The 26435-nt window shown below is 58.8% G+C and overlaps 4 protein-coding genes across 9 annotated transcripts in view; 3 read left to right on the plus strand and 1 right to left on the minus strand.

The window, feature by feature from the left end:
• The window catches only part of DMAC2 (distal membrane arm assembly component 2), a 6463-nt gene extending 1900 nt beyond the window's left edge, over positions 1 to 4563 (plus strand). Inside the window, exons 2-6 of the mRNA XM_049621276.1 lie at positions 459 to 655; positions 2044 to 2124; positions 2651 to 2787; positions 2882 to 3044; positions 3465 to 4563. Coding sequence (XP_049477233.1) covers positions 459 to 655; positions 2044 to 2124; positions 2651 to 2787; positions 2882 to 3044; positions 3465 to 3642 — 756 coding nt within the window. The 3' untranslated portion in view covers positions 3643 to 4563. The remainder of the gene's footprint in view (positions 1 to 458; positions 656 to 2043; positions 2125 to 2650; positions 2788 to 2881; positions 3045 to 3464) is intronic.
• Positions 4564 to 6419: 1856 nt separating this feature from the next.
• Positions 6420 to 9522, plus strand: B3GNT8 (UDP-GlcNAc:betaGal beta-1,3-N-acetylglucosaminyltransferase 8). The gene is made up of 2 exons (XM_049621273.1): positions 6420 to 7416; positions 7785 to 9522. Exon 2 carries the CDS (start codon positions 7817 to 7819, stop codon positions 9008 to 9010), a length of 1194 nt encoding a protein of 397 aa, XP_049477230.1. The 5' UTR covers positions 6420 to 7416; positions 7785 to 7816; the 3' UTR covers positions 9011 to 9522.
• Positions 9523 to 9602: 80 nt separating this feature from the next.
• Positions 9603 to 26435, minus strand: part of BCKDHA (branched chain keto acid dehydrogenase E1 subunit alpha) — a 34774-nt gene continuing 17941 nt past the window's right edge. For 5 of the 6 annotated variants that reach the window (XM_049621265.1, XM_049621263.1, XM_049621264.1 and 2 more), the window contains 8 exons: positions 20171 to 20353; positions 19978 to 20064; positions 16134 to 16242; positions 13427 to 13588; positions 11603 to 11809; positions 11262 to 11403; positions 10885 to 11056; positions 9603 to 10159 (listed from right to left, as the gene is read on the minus strand). In XM_049621265.1, the coding sequence (XP_049477222.1) occupies positions 9989 to 10159; positions 10885 to 11056; positions 11262 to 11403; positions 11603 to 11809; positions 13427 to 13588; positions 16134 to 16242; positions 19978 to 20064; positions 20171 to 20353 (1233 nt within the window). In that variant the 3' untranslated portion in view covers positions 9603 to 9988. Of the gene's footprint in view, positions 10160 to 10884; positions 11057 to 11261; positions 11404 to 11602; positions 11810 to 13426; positions 13589 to 13616; positions 14797 to 16133; positions 16243 to 19977; positions 20065 to 20170; positions 20354 to 26435 lie in introns of those variants that run through there. The other variant, XM_049621267.1, reaches the window with a different exon arrangement.
• EXOSC5 (exosome component 5) overlaps positions 23811 to 26435 on the plus strand; it is a 9006-nt gene continuing 6381 nt past the window's right edge. Inside the window, exons 1-2 of the mRNA XM_049622230.1 lie at positions 23811 to 23866; positions 24544 to 24671. Coding sequence (XP_049478187.1) covers positions 23811 to 23866; positions 24544 to 24671 — 184 coding nt within the window. The remainder of the gene's footprint in view (positions 23867 to 24543; positions 24672 to 26435) is intronic.

The raw sequence follows: 26435 nt of genomic DNA on the forward strand, positions 1-26435 counted from the left end.
ATATTTTTTGATCTTGGGGGTTGTGAGTTCGATCCCTGCATTGGGCGTAGAGATTACTTACAAATAAAATCTTTAAAATATATATATTTTGGGGAGATAGAAGTGGGTTATTTAGGAAGACTCCAAGGAAAATGGGGTATAATTAAGGGGATATTTTGTGGGAAATTAAGAGCTCAGATAATACACAAACATAAGGGTTTGGGGAAAGATCGGGGGAGAATTGGGATGACCAAGAATGGCCAAATCAAAGAGAGAATTTAGGATTGAATTTGGGGGAAACATGGGGAAATCTGGGAGGGGAGGGGTCCCAAAAGCAGAATTTGTAAGTTCTGAAAGGAGAAATTTGTGAGCCAGGAAGCAGTGTTGGGGAGACAATTCATGGACCAAGAACAGGGGTATCTGGCTCTGACTCTCACAGGACACTCCAGACTCAGCGTCTCCTTTCCCATCCTCCCCAGTCCCTGCACCTGGTGGCCCCAGTATGGAATGGGGGTACCAGGGGCATCGGTGGCCTGAGCAGGGTGGTGGCCCCCGAGGGCAATCAGAAGAAGGGGAGGTCGCTGCTCCAGTTCCTGGCTGACCGCTTCTATGACGTGGAGGCTCTCAGGGACCACCTGCTCCGAAAGCGGGTGTCGAAGGTGCACCAGAAAAATCGGTGAGAACCCTTGGCCAAAAAGACCCTGCTGCTGGGCCTTACCAGGGAGAACTCAGATCCTGCCCTTGTGACTCCCGGACAGCCGTGTGGCTTCCATACCAGCCCTGCCCAGTTGTATCTTCATCTCCAGCCACACCCTTCCCAAGGGTTCGAGCTCATATGGGTGACCTGCTGCCCACCATCTCTTGGAGGCACCTCAAGACATGGATGGCACCTCAGACTTAACACGGGGAACAGCAAGCCCTTGACTTGCCCCTAAGAAAGTCTGTTCACCCCCAAGCCTTCCCCATCCCAGGAGACAGCAGCACTGTTCCCAGTGTTTCAGGCCACATTCCAAGGAGTCCTCCCTGATTCTTCTTCTCTTGTCTTCCACCTCTGGCCCACCAATAAAATACTAGATCATCGCAAATTTGACCCGTTGTTACTGGTCCTCACTATTTTAGTCTGGTCTGAGCCCCTTCATTTTATGGTTAGGGTTAGTGCACTAATCTCCTAAACTGATCCCCCTTTGCCTCTTCCAGTCTATGGTCTATAAATCATCCAAAGGACTCTTAAGAAACTAAAATAGAGGGATACCTGGGTGGCTCAGTCTGTTAAGCATTGGACTCGGTTTCAGCTCAGATCATGATCTCACAGTTCTGTAAGTTTGAGCCCTACATCGGGCTCTGCACAGACAGTGTGGAGCCTGCTTGGGATATTCTCTCTCTCTCTCTCTCTCTCTCTCCCTCCCTCTTTCTCAAAATAAACTTTAAAAAAAAATGGAAAACACTATTTTGCTTAAAAACCTCAAATGGTTTCCCCTTGCAACTAGAATGAAAGCCAGACTCCAGGGCCTAAAATCTGAGCCTTGAGACCCCTACCCCTACTCCCCTTATGCCCACCAGCATGGTGTCCACGTGGCTATTTTTTTCTGCCATCCTAATTTGAGCCTCTGAGCCTTTACACTAGCTGTTGTCCCGGCCTGGCAGGCTTTTGCCTTGACCTTCGACTTTCTTCCCACCACTCAAATCTCTGCTCAAGCGTCACCTCCTGCATGAAGTATTTCTTAATAAAGCAGCGTTCTGCTTCCCCACCCCTGAGCCAAGGCACTCCTAGTCAGTCCCTCTGTGTTGTTTTCATTGTGGAACAGAGTCTCTCTGCAATTCGCCCTTAATTTCCTGGTTATCTGTTTCCTTCTGTATATTAGCTTCACAAGGGCAAGGGCCACTATCTGTTGGTGCCCAGCACTGAATAGATACCAGTAAATCCTTGCAGCCTGTGTCATCAGTCTGTCTGTCTGCATGTCCCAGACCTGCTGCTGCAGACTCTGGGCAGCACCCGGGCATGGTGGGGGAGGGGTGTGGGGGGACCTCCTGGGGCCGCACCCTCAGCTACTGTTCTCTCCACAGACCCTTCAACCACATCAACCAGCGATACGGTCCCTACGTCGCAGGTGCCTATTTCATCCTGAAGCAGGGAGGTGCGGTCAGGTATGATGGCACACGTGTCCCAAGTGGGCTTGGGGGAGGCCGTGGGGCACGGACCCTGAGGCTCTCCTGACTCCCCATGAGCTCCGGGCTCCAGCCCCTACTGGCTCTAGGGCTTGGGGCTGGTTCCTGAACTTGTTCCGCTCTGTCACCTGTAAAACGGGACAGCAGTTGTACCCAACCTATGAGATTTGCTGCAAAGATTCAAAGCCATTTTGCTACCAAAGCACTTGGAACAGGCCTGGCCCAGCACACGTGCTCAGTAAATATCCATGTTTCTTTTCTTTCCTTGGCCCCTTCCTTTCTCCTTCTTCCCTTCCTCCTCCTGGTGTTTCTCCCCTTTTTTCTTCTTCTTTGAAAAAGGTCATTTATGCATCTACCCCTCATTTTGTTCCCATGAAACCTTTCAGGGCCTGATGTAGAGCGAGTGCACCAGATCCCGTGGGACCATGTCGCCCGGGGCTGGGGAGCATCCTCTGGAGGTCTGGGGAGGGGGGGTGTCCTGCTGACACCCCTCCTCCCCTTCCAGGTTTCAGGGCAGGGAGTGGATCCGGCCAAATCAGCGTGGCCACTTCTCTCTGGACTTCTTGAAGTTGCAGGCGGTGCCCGTAGAGGCCGTCGATGCCAGCGGCTGTGCCATCAACTACCAAGGCCTGGACAGCCTCTGTGAGTGCGGTGGAGACGGGCAGGGCCGTGCGTTTTCCCTTTGGCGGTGGGTTCCAGAAAGGCCCTCAGTGCCGTCCCTCCCGCCCCCTTGCAGTGGCCCTGAAGGAGCTCCAGTCCCTGTGGCTGCAGCGCTGCCCCCACGTGGATGACTGGTGTCTCAGCCGCCTCCACCCGCTGGCCAGCTCACTGCAGGAGCTCTCGCTGGCCGGCTGTCCCCAAGTCTCTGAACGGGGCCTCGCCTGCCTCCACCACCTCTGGTGAGACCGCGGCTCAAGCCAGGGAGGGGGCTCCCACCCGACAGGTGCGGGAAAGCGGGGAGGGGGCCAGTCAGGCAGTCCCCGTGTCCCCGCCGCCACGACTAATCCGGAGCACGTGTGGGGTCGGCACAGATGAGCAGTCGCGGTGAATCTGTGGCAGAGGGAAAGGATGCCTGGTTTTTCTTCCTTTTGGTTTCAACGAAGACCCCGTGACATTTGCACTGTTGTAAACAGTAGGAGCTAGAGTGTGCGTCCGGGATTAACGTGGTGGGTGTCGTGTACTTGAGCCGCTCTAACGTTTTCTGGACCCTGGAGGACTTTACTGTTAAGGAGCTGGGGGCTGAAGTGGGGGCTGGCACACCCCCTCCCCGACACAGAGGCCATCCTGACGCGGGCCTCCCCCTTGGTGCCTCCTCTCAGGAACCTCCGCACACTGGACATCTCGGACCTCCCTGCCGTGTCCAGTCCGGGCCTCACTCGGATCCTGGTGGAAGAGATGCTTCCTAGTTGCGAGGTCCTGGGGGCCGACTGGGCCCAGGGCCTCAAGCTGGGGCCAGAGGAGCAGCCTCGGGACACAGCCGGTCCCATCCCTGCCTAGCCCTCGGCCAGCCACCGTCAGGCTGGATCTCAGCGGGACCCGGCGGAGTGTCCCACGGTTCCCCATACTTCTGGCTTCCGTCGGGTTCACTCGGTGTGGGGGTTGGGCTCTGGCTGGCTGCATCCTGGGGGGAAAGGTCACAGCTCCTGTCTCCTGTCAGGAGGCTCTGTCCGCAGGCTTCTCTCCTGGGTTCCAACCAACAGTCGCCTCCTCCTGCCTCTTCAGGCCTGGGGGAGGGTTACCAGCCCCAGGAGCTGTGCTTCCCCCCGCGGTTTCCCCACACCTGCCCACTAGCACGTAAGAGACTCTGCCCTTGTGTCCAGAGACTCTCCAAGTATCTTTATTTGAGTGTGCTGCTGCTTCCTGCCTGGACCTGGCTGACACGGGGGCGCTGCTGGCATGCCAGGGGACGGGTCTTCGGGGTGTGACACCGCTCAGCTGACCGCAGGCTACGGCATCCCTGGCCTGCACTCACGAGATGCCGGAAGCGCCCCAGGTCCCACGGTGTTGCCACTTACCCACGTATTGGCTCCAAATTCAGCGTTCTCGTTTGCTCCGTGAAAACCGACCTGGGCCTTTGCTAAGTGGCACGAAGAGGTTTGTCAGTAGAGGGCGCCCGAGAGGTTCCAGGAGGAGAGGCTTTTGCTTCCTGGTTCCCGACGACGATGTGCTCACTCTTCGGTCTGGGCTCCCTGAGTGCTCGGTGGTCAGCAGCTTCCCCCCCCCCCCCGCAGCTTCCCCCCCCCCCCCCCCCGCAGCTTCAGAGCTGTGCCTCCACTGAGGCATCTCCCTGCAGATGACTCTCCACGGCACCCCACCTGGGGGACCTCCAGTAAATGCTGAGGCACCTTACCAGCGAGTCCCTGTTATTTCAATTTGCCATTCAAGTCAATAATTCTTTACATTAAACTTCACCTGCTCAATTTACTGTGTGGTGTTTCTCTCCTGACTGGATCCGCGTTCATACAGCACTGGCATCTGGAGTGTTCCAGGAGACAGACTCACAAAAGCTGGGATTTGGGGTTGGTCCTGTCCTGCCTCTGGAGCTCAGGGCTGAGCTCTTGGGTGGTGAGAAGCGGGATGGAGAATTCCACGGCTGCGGTGGCACCACAGTCAAGCTCTCGCCTGGGGCTGTGATGAGGTGCCAGCTGAAGCACGTGTCCCGGGAGCCCCCGGGGCTGCTGCACCTGACCCATGTGACAGTAGTGGCAATTCTAAACATAGGTGCTGGACACATTCTTTGGCATGCCCTTCAGTGCTCACAGACAATGACAGGCTCAAGTCTGTTTGCTTAGCTCAGGCCAGGGTCTGAGAACTGGGGAGCTTCTGTGACTGCCCCCCCTCAAAGTTCTTCCAGCAGGTGGCCAGAACTGAAAACACAACCTAGAAGTCTGTGGGTTGTCGTTATGACGGTTGGATTCCCAGCCTTGACAAGTTTCTTATGTGCAAGCGTGGGTGCTGACTGGTACGCGAGGGACCTGAAATCTGGAATGGGGTCGTCTGGTTGGAATCAGAGGAGGCAGACGATCTCACGCTCCCAAGTCACTAGAGCTTCCCTTCCCAATGTCCGAGGAGCCCAGCAGCCTTCCCGTGCTTAACAACCCTGTGCTCACCTCACCCAAGCAGAGGCCTTGAAAGCAGGCATCTACGCCCCCGCAGACTCCTCACAAGCACCCCTGCTATCACCGGACCCACAAATGCCAAGGGTCAAATCTCTGCCCTCCAGGGTGCAGACGTCCGCCGGGACCCAGGGCGTGCAGCTTTCTACACTAGAAGAATTGCAAGATTTGCAAACATATAGTCAGAAACCGGGGGACACCGGGGTCTAAGGGTGTTAGACCAGTGACGGTGGATATCACACAGATGGGCCAAGTTCACGGGTCCGTGGGCACTTACTGGAAGTGATGAGTTAGCTAGTACAGCTGGGTGGTTCTAAGGGCTCTCTCCGGTCGGCTGACTGGAACTTGGACTCCAGTGTGGCCTGCAGTTAGGAGAGAAGCCAGAGAGGCCCTGACGTAATCTGGAGGGGGGGACCCAGCGCTGAGGGAGGTTGGTGTTGGACCGGGCTGCTCATGGTTGACCTGCAACCTCCCCCCAGAACTGTGTTCCACAGGAAGGCAGCTCTTCACTCTCCACGATGGACTTTCGATGGACTTTCCCTGTTCCAGTTCCATAACAACCAACGCTGTACCCTGAGATTTCCAATCACCCCCCAGGAGGAGCAACGTCAGCCCTGGTGGCGGGACCTCTCACCCCTGGGAGAAGCTAGATTCTTCTCCCAGCCCCGCGTGGGGGTGGGGGTGGGGGAGGCCTGCTGGGGAGACCCTTCCAGGGCGCTCAGGGCCCTGCCCCCGGCTGTCTTCTCCCACTCTGGCTTTCATTGCATCAACACTCGGCACTTCCTCTGTGCGCTTGGCCTCCAGCGGCTCCCGCGGGCTCCATTACTCAGACTTAGGGGGAGGCGATCAGCTCCGGACAGATCCGCTGCTGCTGACAGGGTGCCGAGGAGGAGACATCAGAGGGTCCTCCCAATCCAGGGTGGAGTGAAGGGGGTCCAAGGTTCCAGGAGGTCTGGGCTAAGGAGACCTCGTCTGCCGGCCTCCCCAGACAGCTGCAGCAGCCCCAACAGCAGAGGCCCCGGGAGGGCAGGGACGTAAACACAGGCAGACACCCTCTCCTGTCCCGGGGGGCCGGATGTGAGTGTTCCTGGAGTCACGGTGCAGCTGTGGGTGGGGCTGGAGTGGGGAATGGGGGAGGGATGGATCCCGCCCCCGTGAGGCAGACCCGAGGCACCAAAGGGGTGGAGGAGGTGCCGGGGCAGCTCAGCTCCGGGGCCCCGGGTGCCCTCACCCCACCCTCCACTGGCCTCTAGCTTGGCTCCCCCTTCACCCACCCCTTCCCTTTCCATCAGGTCCCCTCCTGCTCCTCCCTAGCTCCCTTCTCCACCTCTCCCCGGGCTCTGGCTGTCCGCAGGCGTCCTCTTCTTGGTCCCACCTCAGGGTCCTCCATCTGCCTCTGCTCTCTCCCTCCCCGCCAGGGGCACCTGGCTACCCTGTACCTCACTCCCGGTCTCCACGTCCCTCCCCTGCCTCTCCCCTTGCAGTCCTCTGCTCTTTGCCTCCCCCTCCATCTCTCCTTTCTCTTCCCCCGCCTGCCCCGGAGGTCTCCCCCATCCCTCCTCCTCCACCAACCCGGCCCATTCCCCATCCCCACCCTGACTCCGGTGGCCACAACACACCCCATCTCTGGCACGGCCGGCCCATCCCCTCAGCACGGCCCGCCGCCTCTGCGGCCGGGCGCCAGCCGCCCGCCTCCCCTCCCAGCTCTGCCACTTTGGGACTCTTGCCTGTCCCTGGGCCATCTCGGCACTACCCAGCTCAAGCTCAGGCCTGGCCCTCAGCCTCACCCCCTACCCCCAGACTCTCCCAGGCCCCTGGCTCTCCCTGCCTGGCCTCGCCAGGTCCCCCATCTGTGTCTTTGGCCACCCTGAACCTTTCCGCTGTCTCACCAGAAAACCAGCCCCAACACGCCAGAGCCCCATCCCTCAGGTCGGCCTCCTGCCCTCCCTTCCCCTCCCCTCCTCTCCTCCCTCGGCCCCGCCCCAGCCCCTCCCGGCCCCTGGGGCCCTGAGGCCTCCCTCCCCGCCTCTCCGGACTGGCTGGGCTGGGCTCAGACGGCTGCACCGCAGGTTGGCGAGAGCCGAGCTGAAGGGAGGGAGCGAGGGAGGGCCTGAGCTGAGGCCCGGACCGGCGCAGGCGGGAGCTGGACCCAGAGGTAAAAGGTCGCTGGCTCCCCTTCCCTGGGGTGGGGAATGTTAGGGTGAGGGAGGCTGGCTTTCCAGAAGGTGGAAGGGCTGACCCCGTGATTCTGGCGCCTGATGAGTGGACCAAGGGGGGCTGGAAAGGCCAAGTCCCCAATCCCCCAGTGCGGGGGGGGGGGGGGGGGGGGGGCGCTGCCTGCAGGTCGGTGGAAGGGGCTGGGCTCAGGGGAAAGAGCAGGGTGTCAGAACGAATGGGAACTGGATTCCAAGGTCAGAAATAGGGAAGAGGTGGGCGGGTTCAGGGTCTGGGGCTGAGGGGAGCGGGCACAGGGGCTGGCAGGGACCGACCCCCCCCACCGACGCAACCGTGGCTCCTCTGCAGCTCCCGCGGCCGCCCCTTCCCTGGGCTGGGTCATGCGCTGCCCCAAGTGCCTTCTCTGCCTGTCAGCGCTGCTCACGCTCCTGGGCCTCAAGGTGTACATCGAGTGGACATCTGAGTCTTGGCTAAGCAAGACCTACCGGGGACCCCAGGGCACCCCACTGGGCCCCACACCAGCCAGCCCCGAGCCCACCCTGCCGGCTAACCTCTCTGCCCGTCTGGGCCAGACCAGCCCGCTGCTCTCTGCATACTGGAACCAGCAGCAGTGGCGCCTGGGGTCCCTGCCCAGTGGGGACAGCGCTGAGGCAGGGGGCTGCCGGGCTTGGGGGGCTGCCGCTGCTGCAGAGATCCCAGACTTCGCCTCCTACCCCAAGAACCTCCGCCGCTTCTTGCTGTCGGCGGCCTGCCGGAATTTCCCACAGTGGCTGCCTAGAAGTGGTGGCGGCCAAGTGGCCGACTGCTCAGGTACGGACGTCCCCTACCTTCTGTTGGCCATCAAGTCGGAACCAGGGCGCTTTGCAGAGCGACAGGCCGTGAGGGAGACGTGGGGCAGTCCGGTTCCTGGGGTCCGGCTGCTCTTCCTGCTCGGGTCACCAGAGGGTGAGAGGGGGCCTGACCTAAGCTCCCTGGTGGCCTGGGAGAGTCGCCGCTACAGTGACCTGCTACTCTGGGACTTCCTCGACGTCCCCTTCAATCGGACGCTCAAAGATTTGCTGCTGCTGGCCTGGCTGGACCGACACTGCCCGGGCGTGAGCTTCGTCCTGCAGGCTCAGGATGACGCCTTCGTGCACACACGGGCCCTTCTGGACCACCTGCGGGCCCTGCCCCCTAGATGGGCCCGAAGCCTCTACCTGGGTGAGGTCTTTACCCAGGCCAGACCCCTGCGGAAGCCCAGAGGCCCCTTCTACGTGCCTAGATCCTTCTTTAAAGGTGAATACCCGGCCTATGCCAGTGGCGGTGGCTATGTCATTGCCGGGCGCCTGGCACCCTGGCTGCTGCGGGCAGCGGCCCGTGTGGCCCCCTTCCCCTTCGACGATGTCTACACTGGCCTGTGCTTCCGGGCCCTGGGCCTGGCACCAAGGGACCACAAAGGCTTCCTCACAGCCTGGCCAGCAGACCGCACTGCTGAAGCCTGTGCTCTCCGGGACCTGCTGCTGGTGCGGCCCCTCAGCCCCCAGGGTAGCATTCGGCTCTGGAAACAGCTGCAGGAGCCTCAGCTCCAGTGCTGAGCCTGGCGGAGCTGAGGAGAGGAGGGCAGCACGGACCTGGCGGCACCTCGGTGCCTGTCTCTCACTCAGCCTCTCCTTCTGGGCCTCAGCGTGAAGGAGGAATTCTAGAACCGTGACTGCCTGAGCCCCTCCTAGGTCCTCCCGGGCCAGGGGACGGGGCAGCCGGAGGGAACAGACTGTTTGTGTCTACTTTTTGTGTTTGAAAAACACGCACTCCCCACTCTGAGGCCTGGAGTGGTCTTTGCGCCTGTGGGGCCCCAGAGCAGTTGACAGAGCAGAGCCCAGCTGCTCCCCGGCATTCACACTGGACCCCTCCCCACCCTTACTGGGCAAGGCCAGCTCTGCCAGCCTCATGGTCACTTTGCTGAACAGCAGTCTTGTTCCATCTAGGGGAGAACAAGAGACCATCTCTGGAGGACCCCACCCCCACCCTGTCTGCGGATACGGACCCTCCGCTTGCTAAAGTTTCCGGGGGAAGTAGATATCTCAACAGCCTGGCCTTCTTTATCTAGAGTGGAGAAACAAGGTCCCAAACTAGTCATGCTGGGCTCTCCTCCCACCTCCCAAACTCCAGGAAACAGACCAGCAGTGGCACAGAGCCAAACACAGAGAGTTTATTGGCCACCTGCTGACCACCTCTCACTTTGAGGGAGTGACTTCCACAGGCTGACCCGCCACGCCCACCCCAGAGGGGCTTCTAGTCCTGGAGGCGTCCTGGCCCAGCCCCTGGGAGAAGGCACTGTAACAGGCGAGGAGGGGGCTGACAGGGGGCTGACGGAGCCCCCCCCACCCCCACCCCCACCCAGGGTAACAGCCTGGAGGAGTGGAGATGGTTGGCTGGAGTCCTGGCCCCAGTATTTCAGAGGGGGCTGGCTGGGGAAGCAGGGTGGCATCCTGCAGCTCCCTGGGCACCCCCCAGAATGGGGCTGCCCCTCGGGGGAGTTGAGGTGGGTGGGGGTGGGCTGGGGCAAGCGGGCCTCACTTCTCGAAGTGGTCCAGGGGGTAGTGCTCGCCGTAGGCCTGGAGGTGCCGGGCCAGGGACTCCTGCTGCTTGCGAAGCTGGGCCGGCATCTCCTGGTACACGTCAGAGAAGAGCAGGTTGGGGTTGGGCTTCGGCTTCCGCTCCGCCTGCTCAAAGGCCTCCATCACCTGTGGAGGGATGTGGGACAGTAGACAGGCAGCCGGCTCCCCACCCCCCACCTGTGGGACCCCATTGAGGGGTCAACCCCCCTGAGCCGCTGCCTTCCCATCTGGACGACAGAGGAGATGAAGACCCAACAGTGCTAAGAACCAGCAGCCAGATCAACATCCCCCAACCCCGGCCTCCCCTCCCCGGCAAGACCAGGCGCTGCACAAAGTACAGGAATCGGTTCAGCCTCTCGGCACAGGCAGAACCAGGCAGTAGGCAGCTCAGAGGGGAGGGAACCGAGGCATGGAGAAGGGTACGCCACGACGATGTCCTCAGGGCCCGGGCCAGGGTCTGCCCTTACCACTGGGCACACAGCCCCGGCTCCAGACACCCAGGCCGAGGAGGGCGGCACTTGGACCCGAGTGGGACGCTCACAGTGCACATGGATTAAGTCACCTAATCTTAATCACCCTCTGACAGCGACACCCCAGTGTCGCTCTTCAGATAGGAGGGCACGGAGGGCAGGCATCATACCAAGGACACAGCAGAAACGCATGTGCCCAGGCAGCCTGACGCCACAGGCCACGCTTAGAGACATCCCTGGAGCTGTCCCCAAGTCTCCCAGTTCAATGTCCCCCAAACCCAGCCTCTCCATCCCTCCAGAGTTCTTCACCCAGGCACCACCCCAGAACATCCCCCCCACCCCCGCACCGGGGCCTGGGTTCCAACAGAGGGGGGTCCCCACCCTCTTGCGGGACTGCTTTCTCCAGGCCTTCTCCTGCTCGTCGTCCCACCAGCCTCGGCCCTGCAGGTAGTGCCGCAGCCGGGAGATGGGGTGGTCCTGCTTGTCCCAGTAATTGACCTCGTCCACCGAGCGGTAGGCCGAGCTGTCGTCACTGGTGCTGTGGTGCCCGATCCTGCCAGCGGGAGGGAGCCCAGGGTCAGGTTGAAGCCCCCCGGTGTGGGTTCAGGAGGGAGGGGGGCGGACTAGGGGAGAAGGGCCGGCACTGGAACAAAGGCAAGGACGGGGAGCCAGTGCGGGGGATGGGGTCATGCTCTGGGGACAGTGACCAGTGCAGGGCAGATGCTGTCAAGGCAGCGAGGAGGACAGGAGGCAGGCACCTGTAGGTCATGGCCTCAATGAGGAAGGGCTGGTTCTCAGCCACGGCCCGCCGCCGGGCCTCCTTGGTGGCGTTGTACACGGCAAACACATCGTTGCCGTCCACGCGGATGGACATGATGCCGTAGCCCGGGCCTCGAGCAGCTGTAGGGACAGAGGCAGGTCAGGCCCCAGGGCTCAGATGAACAGAGTGGGGAGGGGGAAGGAAGGAGAGGGGAGCAAGCAAAGCAGCGTCCCTGCGACCACCCTTGTGCCAGACTCCACAGGGAAAGGACTGGGCAGAGCGGGGCGGGGGGAGGGGGGAGCATGAGAGCAGGTGGGGGCGCAGCTCACAGGCCCATACCGATGCCGTCCCCGCGGTACTGCTCAGAGGTGGGCGTGGAGATGGCATAGCCGTTGTTCCGGCAGAAGAAGATGACCGGGCACTCGAGGGTGGCGGCGAAGTTGAAGCCGGCGTGGGCATCCCCCTCGCTGGCCGCCCCCTCCCCGAAGTAACAGATGACCACTCTGTTGGCGTTGGCACGCTTGGCCGCATAGGCCGCCCCCACCGCTGCAGGGGGAGAGGGGGCTGAGCAGGGGCAGAGCCACACACTCCCCCCACCAGGCTCTGGCCTCTCAGCCGATGGCCGCTCTGTCCTTCCACTTGGGCGGCCTCCTCTCTGACTCCTAGCTGTGCCATTACCCACACCACTGCCCCCTTCAAAACACAGCTAGAATCTGACCCCTTCCCACCTGTTCAGGGCAGAATGCCCACCCAGTCACCTCTTGCAGCCTCCCAGCAGCCTCCTCACTGGCGCCCCCACCCCACGGCTGGCTCCCACCTGCTCCCCTGGGGCGGCCAGAGGTCAGTTAAAATGTGAACCAGGCTGACATTCCACCCCAGCGACTCTCGCCCTGCCCCCTGTGGCTCCCCTTCCGCTCCAGGCAAAAGTCAAAGGCCCAGATTCCCCTGGATCTGCACCCTCCCCGCAGCTCCCCAGCCCCTCCAGACTTCTCTTACACCTGCCCCACAAGCAAGCAGGCCGTCCAGCAGGCACTTGCCTCAAGATCCCACATGGCTCCCTTCCCCCTACCCCCACCGCAGTCTGTGCTGAAATGTCACCTCTGATGCAACCCAGGCCTTCCTCCCTCACACCTACTCCCTCTGGCTTTAGTTGTCCCTGCGGGACTCCTCACCCGATGCACTTCTCGTGCTACTCCTTCATGCTTCCTGTTTGTCTCCTTTCCTCTACCCTGGTGTCAGCCCCAGCGGGACTGGGGTTTCTGTCTCTGGCTCACTGTGCCTAGAATGGTGCCCACGGAGCAGAGACCTCCTACGTGTGGCCGCTGGGCGGCTTAACAGTACTCAAATGGAAGGTAAGGGCCAGGGCCCAGCCTGACGGAAACCCTGCCCACCTGGAGGGAACGTGCCACCTCCTCTCACAGAGCCACTCTGCCCACTTCCCACCCGCGCTCCTCACACAGAGCACCAGGAGCCAACACATCTGGACGGGTCTGCCAACCAGCCCACTGCTAAGCCCCACCGACACACCAACGCGTGTATCTTGGCCACCGCGGAGCAGAGAGCCGCGGCCTAGCCTGGCCCTCGGCCAGACTGTAGGGTCCAGAGGGCAGGGAGCGAGGCTGGGTCCCATGGTCTCTGTGCTGTGTGGGTGCAGGCCTGGCCCCTGAGGGGTCTGCTTCTCAGCTGTCACCTTTGACAAAAGCAACTCGGACCACTCTAGGCACCATGGGCCTACAGAGTAAGCTTCAGGAGAGTCAGACTCGGAGGACTGAGGCAGAGCAGGGCTGGGGTCAAGAACCCAGCTCTGGCGCCACAGATCCCCACTCGGAGTCCCTGCTCTTCTCGCCACCTGCCAGATGATGCTTTGGCAGGAAGCTGGTGCCCACTCAGTCACACAGTGTTGTTTGTTGCTGAGCGGACAAACGGGACAGGCACACGTTTGGGGAATCAAGAGGGTGGTGGCCATGCCAGCTCAAACCTGCCAAACTGGAGCCCTCCTCTGAAGACAACCAGATGAGGAGTATCTGGAAAGTCTGCAGCCCGGACCAGCGCTCCGACCCCAGCACCAACCGGAAGGACGCCCACAAGGGCTGCAGAAGGGCTGGGGCTTGCACAAGGGTCCGACGCTGGTCTGCGCGTACCAGGCCCGGGCCAAGTCCTCACCCTGCGGGATCTGCGTGGCCAGCGGAGAGGAGATGGTGACGAAGTGGCGCTCCTTGCAGCCATAGTGCACAGGCATCTGGCGCCCCTTGCCCAGGTCGCTCGCGTTGCCATAGCACTGGGCCATGAACAGCTCCAGGGGGTAGTCCCGGTACATTAGCACACCTGGCGAGGAGGAGGCCGTGTGAGCCTGCAGGCGGGGTGGGGGGCAGACCGGCCCTTCCTGCCCGGGCTCCTGCTCCCTATAAAGACAGTCAGGGAAATGGATTCAAGCAGGGGAGGCAGAGTCGAATGCTCATGGGGACCAGGCAGGTGAGCGGACAAAAAAGCACAGGCCTGTCCCAAAAGGGAGGCCACTGTTCTGACCATCTGACTACTGCTCAGGGAAGCCAGATGGCCCAGTTCTTCAAAAGAAGGCAAAATCTGGCTTACTTTTATTTTTTTTTTAAAGAGAAACTACCTGATTTTTATGATTCAACTAATAAAATTACTTCATAAATTGTCATACGAACCAAATAATACTATTTGTCACACTAGGTCACAACTTCTGAACTAAAGAGCCAATACTCAAACATGTTTACGGCTGTAAAATCCTTTCTTCCAACAAAACCTCACCACCAAACGGAACCGCTCTGGGTGAAGGGGGCCTTGACTGCTAACTCAGAGGACAGGAGCGGGTGGAGATGGCCCTGGGATGAGCAACGACCCACTCTGGCGCCTGAAAAGGGGAATGACTGTCACACCCACACCTGAGGGGCAGCCCTGGGGATCAAGGACCTCCCTGGAAGCACCCAGAACCTGAGCATTACAGAGTAGAGGTGGTACATGCATTTCCGAATCTTTTTCTTTACTGCAGAACCCTTTCTTCGTCTGACAACTTACTGGGGATCACATACCACGGGAGTCACATTTTGTGCAGCGTTAAGCACACCTTCCCCAAATAACTGCCACGTGAATATAATATTTGGTGCCAAGTGCCTTTATTCGGAGCACTTTTCAGACATTAACTTGATCGATCCTCACGACAACCCTCCGAGGGAAGTGGGATTATTCTCCCCATTTACAGATGAGGACACTGAGGTAGGCAGAGCTCCCATAACCGGCGGGCTGGAGCGCTAGTATGGCACATGGCTCACACTTCAGCACGGAGCCTGAGGAAGGGCGGCGGGGGGCTTGTCTGTTTATCTGCTAACGGGGAGCCACCGCCGAGACACGGTGAGTGTGGCCCGGACAACCAGCTCTGCAAGTACGCCCCCCAAAATGAGAGTTGGGGTGAGGGTATTTGGGAAGACTTCAGCCTTCACCTTTCACGTAACTGGATGTGGGATTCTGTCACACAACACAAATTCACACCCAGGGTGGCCACGCTGTACCTAAAACAGATCAAAGCGGAGGCGCTCCGCTGAAGCAGAGAAAGGGGGCTGTGTGTGGCGGGGGGCTTCCCCACAGCGTGGTCCAGGGTCCACAGTCCACCCCGGGAGCACCCGCGGTCTGGGGCAGGAGCCGGCGGGAAGTGCGAATCCAGATTCCTGGGCCCAGGTGGTTCCGCACCAGGAAACCCCAGGTCCAGTGGCAGTTACTGCGCTAGACGGACACGTGCCGCCTCTAAGATCCTTTTTATGAGCCCGGTGCCACGGTCCGCACACCACACGCACCCTTGGTTTATACCAGACAGCCCTGCGTGGGAAGCACCACGGGGGGGGGGGGGGGGGGGGCAGCGCCGGGGCGGAGGAGCGAGGGCTGACTCCGGGAGACCCCTGCTCCCCTCAGGGGGCGTGTGGCCTGGGCACGGGGACTCAGCCTCTTTGGCTTCCTACGCCCTGGCACAGACAGGAAACACGGCTGCCGGGGGACTCCTTCCTGCAGTGGGGTCGGGGCAGGTGAAATGAGGTCGAGCCTCCACTGCTTCCCACACGTGGAACAGCACCTTGGCCTTTAAGGCCCCAGTGAGTGTCAGCTATTGTTGTGAGCATCCTCGTTCTCCCCACCTCCAGGTGGGGACTGAGAGAGGCGGGACCGGGTGCAGGTCTGTGTGGCTCCCTCCCCACTGAGCACGCACCCCCTGCCACTGTCCAGGCGGGACCTTCCTCAGGGGCCTCACCCCGTGAGGGTGCTTCACAACCTCATCTCTCCGCTCCTTCCGTCCTGTCACTCACTCGCTCAGAAGGACGCCAGCTCCTGGCTGGCACTTCCAGGCCCTCCCATCTGCTCTGCTCCCTGAAGGACACAGAGCCTGGAGAGGCCAAGAGAGTCCCGTGCTACGGACAGGGGTCCCTGTGCGTGCCCACCTGTAGCCAGGCCGCCCTCACTGCACACTGCTTGTATCCCTCAGGGCAGGGGCGGCAGTACCGTCATTAACTCCACGTTGGAGACCAGAAAATGGAGGCTCCCAGAAGAGAAGCAACTTGCCCCAAATCTGCTAGCTGGTAACCTGCAGAGCACGGAGCGGTCGGGAGCACGGGCTCTTCACTACAACACTGCCCGGACTCCAGACAGCCCCACAAACTCCTGCCCCTGGCTTGGCTCATTCCTGCTCCGAAAGCTCTTCCTCCGGCTCCTTAGACCTCCCTGGCATCACGCTGCTTCTGGAAGAGCACACAGGGTAGCTAACGTGGGCCTCGCCTTCCCACCGGGAGGGACTGGGCCTGACTCGCCTCCATGGGGACCACAGACCCAGGGCCCCAGCATCTGCTCCGCAGGGCAGACATACCTGCCTCCCGGTACTGGCCAAACACCAGGTCCGTGCTGTCCAGCGCTGCCGCACTCCCCACATGTGTCCCCTCCTCGCCATAGTTGGTCATGTAGAAGGAGATCCGGCCCTGGGGGTGCAGGAGGGCCCGGAGGCCCGGGCTCAGTTATGCTGGGCAATGACAGGGAACCATCCAGATAACTGACCAACTTCTGGAGACTTCATTAATCACCACACACTTCCTGGGCCAGGACAGGTCGGAGTTCCTGTCTTCCTGGAGGGACTGCCAGACTGCTTGAAGCCAGAGCAACAGGGCCATGCGATAGGAGGCCAAGCCGGTTGTCTGGCTCACCAGAGGGGCCTCAGGGTCAAATGCCTGAGCCGAGCAAAGGTGAGGTTTCCAGGCAGAGGCAACAGTAAAGGCCACGAGGCCAGAATGGCTGGGGCATAAAGTGGGAGGGGTGGGGACAGACCAACAGGGAGAGGCAGTGCCCAGGACCATAGTGAATGATCTGCATCCTGGACTTTACCCTGAGAACTGTACCCACGGTTCTTCTCAAGGGAGCAACATTTTAGAAAGGTCTCTCTGGCTGCCATGTGGAAAACGGATGGTGGAGACAGGACGGAGTGCAGCCAGCCAGGCCAGAAGGGGCAGTGGCCCGGGAGGGGCAGGGGGCAGGCAGAGGAGCTGCTGGGCGAGCCTTAAGAAGCAGAGTCAGAGTGCCAGGGAGCAGCAGACCCTACAGGCTGGCCACACCGATGCCCTGGCCGGCTCCTTTCTCCTGGGCCCCCCAATCCTAGAGCCTGGAAAAGCCAGGTTCCCAATCTCCCCTACACAGGTGACCACGGGACACAGATCTAGCCAGAGACTTAAGGAGAAGTCTGCTTTTGCTTTCTCGACAAAAGGGCCCACGGGAGCTAGAGCCAGGCCTTCTTCCCGCCCTGCACATGGCCATGAGGCCAGACCTGTGGCAGCCGTCTTGCGAAAATGAGGCAATAAGTGCGGAATGAAAGCCAACTCGCCCACGATGGGGGAGCAGAAAGGTAGGAAGTCTGGCTTCCTGACACGGTGCTGAGCAGCAGAATGGATTTCTAGGGTAAATGAGACAGGAGAAAGTGATGGCGGGGTGGAGAGAAAGGAGCAGGGATGAGATGCAGGTCTCTGGTTTGGGCAAACGGTGGGTGGCGGCAACCTCCACTGAGAAATGGCCTGAGGGAGGAAGATGCCAAGGTCATGTCTGGACAGGCTGAATTTGGTATGGGACATCCCAGGCAAGAAGCCAAGTAGATCTGGGGCTACGAGGTAGAGTCTGGCTGGCGATCTGGGGCACCCCTGGCACACAGACAGAACTGAGCTCCCCAGGACCACGTGTAAAGTGAAAGAGCTCACGCCGGGACGCGAGGGACGGCCACCGCCAGTCCTCATGCGTTCTGCAGGCCTGGCTTCCTGTCATGGCGGGAGAATAGATGAATAGTGCTAGTGCTTTCTTCTAAGTGGGGAGCCAATTAAAAGTTAATGGGCCTCCCAGAGCCAAGTGGGCAGATGCTGGGTGCTGAAGGCCTGGGAGGGCTGTCAAGGGTGGTGTGGGGGGGAGCCTGCGCACCCTCCCATCCAGGAAAACAGGGCCTGGCGAGTGGCAGAGGTCGCTGGTTGCCTACCCAGTATCCTATCCCTCTTCCTGTTTGTTAACAGAGATCTCATTCCACAGGCAGCAACCGCCCAGATGAAGAGACCACAGTGCGGCCTCCTTGCAGCTGAGAGCAACCTATGCAGTGTCAGATGCTACTGGGTGGGGCTGCCTGCAAAGTTCTAGAAAGGTGGATATGGGAAGACAGCTGAGATACGCCACGTCTGACCTGTCACTTTCCTTCCACTTCCTGTCTAGAACGAGGTGGGATGGAGGGAGCTCCAGTGGCTACTTGGATCATGAAGGGCCCTAGAAGCCAAAGCTGGGTATCCAGTGACATCATGGTGCCACCATACCAGCCCCAGACCACCTGTTTTTAGACTTCTTTGATGCAAGATGGAAAACCTAGCAATCTGTTTAAACTACTGCATTTGTTTTTGTTGGGACTGGGGTGGGAGGGGCCTGGGGAGGTCTGGTACTTACAGCTCAACGGAAGCCTAGCTAGCACAAGCTGAGCCTTGACGGGTGAGTTGATCTTACTGAGGCCTTCTCTGTGGCAGTCAATGGCCAAGGGGCTTTATGCGCTGGGCCTCACAGAAGTGAGGATTGATAGCCCCAACCTCGCCATCCCCCCTTTTTAATATACTGAAGAAACTAAGGCAAAGACAAGAAAAATCTCCTGCCTAAAGTCACACCTTTGATTGGACCCACATCCACTGGATTCCAAAGCCCCTGTTTATGTAGCCCACACAGGCATGAAGGGACCCAGGCACACTGAGGCAGGGGAGGGATGGCCTGGCCCGGCAGTAAGGCTGTGGAGAGGGGAGCAGAGAGGGAGCGAGGCCACAGTGGAACAGGAAGGGCCAGACCTGACCCTGTGGGCTGGGGGAGCCCAGGGAAGTTTCTGGGCAGGTTTCAGGGCAAAGGTACTTACTACTCTGCCTTGGAGAACCCATACCCAGTGCCCTGTGAGTGGGAGAGTGGGAGAGTCTGCTCGGTCCTGTCCTACAGAACAGTGGGCCTTATGCTTTAGTCCACAGGGGGATGGCCTGGGGGCTTAACATAAATGCAGGCTCTCAAGCCCACCCCTACCCCTGACCCAGCACAAAGGCCCACCACCCACCATTCTTCTCCCCCTTTCGAACAGGAACCCCAGAGCCCTGGGAAGGACGGATTCCACTGCTCTCTTCACTTGGTTCCTGGGGATGAGAGCATGGTCCTCCTGGCTGGGGACTGGTTGAAGGCAGGGTCTGTGACCAAAGCCCGGACAGTGAGCATTGGCCCTGGACTTTTGCTGGAACATTAGGGAGCAGACACTCTCTTTCCACTGCTCAGCAAAGAGGATAATCATTGGGAGGCTGACAGGGTTATGATAAACGGGGTTATGATATACGATAAAGCTAATATTTACTGAGTGCTGGCTGAAGGACAGTTTCACTCTTTTTAAGGCCATGACATGTGCCACTGTCAATCCTTAAGCCAATGGCATGAAGTAAGTACAGACGAGAAAACTGAAGACCTGACAGATTAAGCAACTTTCCCAGGGCCGCAGAGCCACAGAGTGACAGATGAAGACGTTGGTTGCACAGTCCTGCTCCAGAGCCCACCCCCTGATCCCTTCTCTGCCACTTCTCCTCAAGCCTAAACCTTCAGAAACGACTGCTGCCTAATAATGAAGGAAGCCAGGGTGAAAGAGAGTAGAAAAGACACTGGGAGAAAAGAAATGGGTCTGAGAACATCGAGGCCCCTGGATCCAGCTGTGCCTGAAACCGGACCTTCTGAACTTGGAAATTATTTGAGTCAATAAATTGCCTCTTTGTTAACACTGCTTTGATTGGGTCTCTGCCCACTGACACAAACACTGCTGAGGCTCACGGCACATCTGACACAGGCAAACCAGGAAGCACAGAGGGTCACCCTGTTTCTCAGGGCTGTGAGCTCCCAAGGGGAAGGCCCATCAGGTACTCTCTGCCTGTACTCTCTTGGCACAGCCAGGCCACCAGCCAGGTGCACAGGAGGTATTTTTAGTGATCTGGTCCATCCTTCTGCCCGTGGGCAGTACCCTTCCCACACTCTCCCTCCAGAACACCAAGAGAGAACCCCAACAACTTTAAGGATTCCAAGACAAAGGATCTCCATTCTACCCTCTCCTCCTTGGGAGTTATCTTCTGGCCCGAACACAGGCAGGGCGACCTCAGGTAATTCCAACCCTCCCTCCCCAGCCTGTCTCCACGCACCTGCCGCTGGGACTCGTAGAGGATGCGGTCCATGGTGTTGAGCAGAGTCATGCTCTTGTAGAACTTGAGCACCGTCTCCTGGGGCAGCTGCAGGTGGAGGCACAGACAGATGTAGGCCAGGTGGGACCAGAGAGGAGATGGACAAGGGGTCTGGGTGTGGGAGGCACAGGGTGGGAAGGAGGGGGCCTCTCACGTGGGGATCCTCGCTGGGGTTGATGATCTGGCCCTGCCGGTCCATGACGCGATAGACGGGGATCCCAGAGATGACATTGGGCTGGATGAATTCTAGCTTGTCTACAAACTCCGCCGAGGCCCCGGGGAACTGGGGCTTGTCATCCAGGGATGGAAAGTGCTGCTGCTCCTGCCTCCGGGGGTGCTGGGGAGAGAGGAGGGTGAGGGTGAGGGTGAGGGTGGGGAGACCCATGTCAGGAGCAGCAGAGGTTCCCCTGGCTCAACCTCATAGAGGCAGGCAGTATGGGCAGGCCCCAGAGGACCCTGAGGCCTGATGCACAGGGTACAGATCCCAGCTCTGCCACTTTCTCGATGTATGACCTTGGGCAAGTTACTAGAACTTCTTTATGTCTCAGTGCCTCATCTGTAAAACTGGGGCGAAAATAACATCTAACCCACAGGGTAGTTGTAAACACTAAATGGTCCAATAAAGTAGCAGGCCGATCAAGAACTGGCAGCTGTTACATCAGAGGCCCAGACACTTCACCCTGGCATTCAAGGCCTCCCCAGTCTGGCCAGATATACCCTCTCTCAATCTCCCACCGCCATCTCAGGCATCGCAGGCACACCCTCCCCCAGCACCCTCGAATCAGCCAGACAGGCTCTTCGCTGACCCTGTACAAGCAGGCAGCCACCCAGAATTGAGTAAGTCTGTGAGCTCTGAAGTGTCAGCCTGCCTGGGTTCAAACCCTTTGCTGGGTGACCACAGGAAAGCGACTTCCCTTTTGCACCTCTCTCCCTTCCCATCTGTAAAAGGGAGGCGACCTCACAGACATGTCGTGAGGCTCAGGTGAGATCATGCACATGAAACAGTACTTGCATACTTGTAAGTCGTACGGCAAACACTCAGACAAGTATGGATTATCACTTCGACCACCACATGACTACACTTGGCTCTTTACTAGAATGTCGCCCCACCCCCGCCGCCCGCCAACTTCCATGCTTCAGTGGCCTCTCCGTTCCAGTCCTAACCCCCACCCTCCAGGCCCAGACTGACTCATTCAACAAATATTTGAGCACCTGCTTTGTTCCAAGCCCCGTGCTAGGTTTGGGGGACCTTAGAGAAGTCAGACATCTGTCACTGCTGCCCAGCAGGGAAGACAGCTGCTGAACAAGTACAGCTGAGGCTGAGTCGTATTCGCCCAGGAGAAGCCTTGAGTGCGGCAGAATGGAAAGGAGCCAGGCTTCTCTGAGGAAGCAGCATGAAAGCAGGAGAGCTGGAGGACAGCTAGGAGTCAGGGCAAGAGCACCAGAGGCCGGGGGCACAGAACACGCAAAAGGCAGGACGTGAGGGATGGCATGTCACTTGCATGTCGCTTGCAGAACCTAGAAGGAGTTCAGAGTGGCTGGTGGGGGGCATACCACCTCCTCAGCGGGCTGGGAAAGCCCTGGAAAAGGCCATGAGAAGCCTCAGGCACTGCAGGGTGAGAGCCCACCCCACGTGTCAGCTCTGGAGCTGGGCAGCCGTGAACTGGTCTCTCGTCTTGGTGCTGCTCCCCTTTCTCAAGCACCTGCGGGCTGCCAGCTGAGCTCTGTGCCCACAATCTCACTGAGCCCTCAGCGCATGTCTGAGGCAGAGACTCTCTGCCGTGGCCCTTGAGGACTGAGGAAGCGGAGATACTGAAGGAGGTAAAATCACCTGCACCAGAGCTAAAAGTGGGTAAGTCAAGACTGGGCTTCCATCCCAGGCGGGGCAGGCATTCAGACCCCCAAGCCACGCTCCTAACCCAAGAGCCACAGCTGACCCGGTTTCCACCATCTACAGCTCACTTCCCGTGACCGCTAGCGATTGTGGCTTCACCTCCAAGAGGAGCCAGACAAGAATGACCCAGTTTGCCATGCGCTGGATCTCACACGTGTGCACCCAAGTGTGTCCCCCACTCCTCCTCCTCTAATTGCGGAGAAGCATCCAAGGATCCAGCGGGGGAGCGTGAGCACCAGTGCATTTATCTGCATTTATGGTTGTGAGGAAATAGAGGAAATTACACTCTCAACGGCAGGGCAGGTCCAGGCCTGCCAACAGCATGGCAGACTTCCCCTCCGCTCGCAGGGGAAGCGGCTGAGCGCTTGCAGCCCGGGCGTCCCCCTGCTGAGCACCCACGGCCGGACCTCTCCGTCCACCCAGAGGATCAACTGTCTGCCTCCCACACAAATCACAAACTCCCGGAGGGCGGGGAGCGTGTCTGGGTTGGTTTACACAGCAGGCACTCAACAGGCCATCATTGAAGGGACGGATGAATGAGCGGTTAAGTTCACGGGCTTTGGAGGCTGACCGACCTGGGTGCCGGTATCTTAGCTTGCCCAGTGGCTCTACGCAAAACACACTGTCCCTGCGAGGTTCCTCATCTGTAAGAAGGCTGCATGGGGCTGTTGTGAAAAGTTCCTGAGACACACAAAGGGCTCAGCACAGGCCTGGGACACATTATGAGCTTGGTAGAAAGGGAAAAAACCCAAATCTGACAGGTAGGAAACGGGGAACACAAAGTGGCTGGCACTTTGGGAAGAGCTGGAGCAAAGGATGGGCAGCACCGCGAACAGAACCATAGCAGAAGACAGACCACGGAAGACGAGGGCTTTAGGTGAGGGGCCCACAGGGGGCAGAGGACAGGGTTACAGGCTGAGAACAGACTGGGCTGTTAGGACAGGACTCTGCCTGCCTCCAGAGGCTGGAGAGCCGCCATCAGGGCACCCCGGCGCACCCCCGCTCTGGACTGGGGCCTTGTGGGCTTGGGGGAGGGGGACCTTCCTTCCTGGGCCCGAGGAGATGCTGGAGTACCTACCCCAGGGTTACCGAGCTGACGGGGTGAGAGGCCAGCCACAAGGAAATGCAATCCATGGGAGGGGTGGTAAAACGCCAGAGGAAGGATGTGACTCCACCTACTTTTTCCTCAGATTTTGGCGGGGGCAGGGGTGGGTTTGTGCCGGTGGCCAGTAACTGACAATGGCAGAGGCTACCAAGCCTTGCTGCCACATCCCCTCCCACCACACTGGAAACAGGCCAGCTCTGGGTGGTCTGGTCTGCCCTGCAGGTACTGGGGTGCCCCCATGGAGCCACTCCCTCTGGCACCAAGGCTAAGGTTAAGACTCCCAGCGGAGTAGACTGCTGCCTCCTGGCTGTGTACCTAAAGCTCCCTGAGCCTGTTTCCTCCTCCATGAACAGTGGGATGAGTAACTATCTCAAGGGTCACCAGGAGGATTAAACGAGTCAATGAGTGCGGAGTGTTCAGCCCAGTGCCCGGGACATAACGAACACTCAGCAATTACGAGCAGCTAACAAGCATACCTGATGATCGCTATTGTCCAGCAGGTAGCTACCAAATAGTCCACGCGGGGCCCTGTACAGGCTGGAGATGAGAGAGTGAGATGGGTGACAACACTGAACACACAGGTGACAACTGGGGGCAGGACAGACTGGTGGTCAGCCACACGGCAGGGTAGCATGAGGGCCTCTCTCCCTTTCCGGCAGCGTCACCTTGGCTCCCTGAACCTGCGTCCCCTTGTGGAAATGACAAGAATTACTACCACAGGTCTGGGGTGACGTGGGTACAGAGCACCCGCTATGGCTCTAGGGGGGAACTTTTGCTACCAGCATCAGAGGGCACATGAGGAAAAGCTTTCTGGAGAAGGGGAGTCACGCCATCCTGCTGGACCAGCAGGGGTGAGCCAGGCAGAGGCTAGGGGGAGGAAGGCGTCAGTCCCCGGGAACTACCAAGGCTGAGGCAAGAGGGGAGAGCCTGGCAGTGTGGGACCCTGGGGACCAGTAAGGCTGCAGCACGTTAATAACAGTAACTCGTTAGTAACAACAGCTAAGTCGGGGCCACACAAAACACTTCCTGGTGCCTATATGCTCTCTGCACCCGGTGAGGCAGGCACTATTGTCTCACCTCAGTACAACAGGGGTGGCCCTGAGGCTCAGGGGGGTTAAGTGACTCGTCTAAGGGCAGGGAGATCGTGAGGGGTGATGTCAGCATGCGAAGCCAGCCAGCCTGACTACAGCTGCCTGAGGAGGCTGGAGAGAAAGGTGGGGTCCAGCCGTGGAAGGTTTTGTGGATGGTGCCGGTTAACCGAGTCCTCTGTATCAAGGGAGCCAGGGCCCCCCCAAACCCAGGGGCTTTAGCAGCACTATGCCCCCCGAGGCACTGCAAGTGGAAGGCCCTGAGGGAGGCCAACCTTTCCTGACCATACCAGATTTACTGTCCCTGGAGAAAAATTACAGCCCCCATTTCCTGAGACCTTACTGAGTGCTTGGGAAATGTGGTAACTGCTTCCTAGGAACCATTTCCTTTCACCTTCCCACCTCTCTGAGGGAAGTACTGACGCTGGCCCATTTTACAGGTGGACACTGGTGTTGGGGCCAGGAAAGCTTCTCCGAGCAAGTGGCCTGTCAGCCGACATCCAAGGACCACAGTCCTACAAAGGCCTTCGGGTGGAAGGAGCTCATCCACAGGAGGGAAAAAGGGCCAGTGGGGCTGAGGCGCAGGGAGGGAAGGGCACGGGGGGCTGAGGCTGGCGCCTCCACACCAGCATCTCACCAGACCCAAGGGCCCCAGGCAGAAGCTGGGGACACGTGCCAAGACCAGATGGAGCAGGATACCGCAAGACTTAAACCGAAGCCCAATCGCTTCTCCTGGCAGCCTGGCACTGTGAGGAGAAACGGGGCTTTAGAGTCCTGAACTCCAAGTTCAGACCTCACCCTGTGAGCCTCAGTTTCCCCACTCATGTCAGGAGAAAACGACCAATACCTTGGCATGTGACTGTATTACATATAACAACGGTGTGAGTTTGGTAGTGTAAACCACGAAGGGCTTCCTGATGTGAAAAAACAATCCGGGGGCGGGGGGGGGGGGGGGAGCTCAAGACACTAGCCAAGAGGGAGATGGACCCATACGGTTAGAAGACCGGTAATGACCATCTCCATTCATGCCTCAACACACACTGGGCACCGCCACTTGGAGATACTGCACAGGGCACTAGAGCACTGGAGTCCCCAACAGGCTGCCCCCGGACAGCGGGGTCAGAGAAACAACATCCCTGACAATTCACACAGACTGAGCTCAAGGTGCCCCCTGACTTCCAAGAGTAGAGACTCCAGTCACCCCGCTTGCTATGCTCAGAGAAGTGAAATGACTTGGACAGGGTCCCACTTGCTTCTTGGGGTGGTGGCTGAGAAACCAACTCAGGACTCCCTGACAATTAAGTTGCCTCTCTCCTCTTTTCCCTGAGCACTAAAACACCGGCTATCAACTGCAGGGGGAAGGGAGGGAGAATCAGGCAGACACCTCCCGAGCAACGGGGTGTTCAGTCAAGAACATGGTGAAAGGAGAGGCAAGAAGGCAGAGATGGAAGTCAGGCAGCCCCAGCCTTTCTCCCAACCCAGCCTGCCCCACGACCCATCCATCCACTACAACACAGCCTTTCAACCTTCCCCCAAACCACTATCCCTGGGATCTGCCTTGATCCGCAAAGACTGCACCACCCAAGACGGCAGCCACCAGCCACGTGTGGCTATTTAGACTGATGAAAATTAAATGAAAACTTCAGTTCCTGAGCCATACTAACCACATTCTGAGTGCTCAGTAGCCATGTGTAGCCAGCAGCTACTGTACTGGACAGCACAGATCTAGAACGCGGTCATCATCGCAAAATGTTCTAGTGGGCAGCTCCGGGTCTACAATTTGCCTTAACTAAATGCTCCTACTCCTTCCCTCCACTCAAAAAAGGCTCCTTTTTATTCTTAGAAAGAAAAAAAAAGCAAGCGGGAGAAATAAAAGTGGGGGAGAACAAACAGGAACTCTAAAAGCGTCTGACTCTTGGTTTCCGCTCAGGTCACGATATCACGGTTTGTGGGTTCGAGCCCCGCATCAGGCTCCACACTGACGGTATGGGAGCCTGTCTGGGGTTCTCTCTCTCCCTCTCTGCCCCTCCCCTGCTCCCACTCTCTCTCTCAAAATGAAAATAAACTTAAAAAAAAAAAGTAGGTACTCTGAAAGAGCTGCTCCAAAAAAATTCCCCATCCTATTATACCCCCACAAAATAAAGAAGGGGAATCAAGAGAGAAAGGTAGCAGGGAGACTGAGCCTGGAAGGAAGAAGATTTAATCAGCCATAAATGACCTTTCCCTACTTTCTGCCCCAGTCCTCCCCACTGCCAGCCAATGGACTATTTGGACTGAGATCAGCCCTGCAGATCTGATTGCTCAGGAAAAAAAAAAAAAAAAAAAAAAAAAA

Source organism: Panthera uncia, assembly GCF_023721935.1.
Source record: "Panthera uncia isolate 11264 chromosome E2 unlocalized genomic scaffold, Puncia_PCG_1.0 HiC_scaffold_19, whole genome shotgun sequence".
Taxonomy (NCBI): Eukaryota; Metazoa; Chordata; class Mammalia; order Carnivora; family Felidae; genus Panthera; species Panthera uncia.

Bases quoted from the DNA above. Each gene is read 5' to 3' on its own strand.
- B3GNT8 (XM_049621273.1), top strand. From the start codon at position 7,817: ATGCGCTGCCCCAAGTGCCTTCTCTGCCTGTCAGCGCTGCTCACGCTC.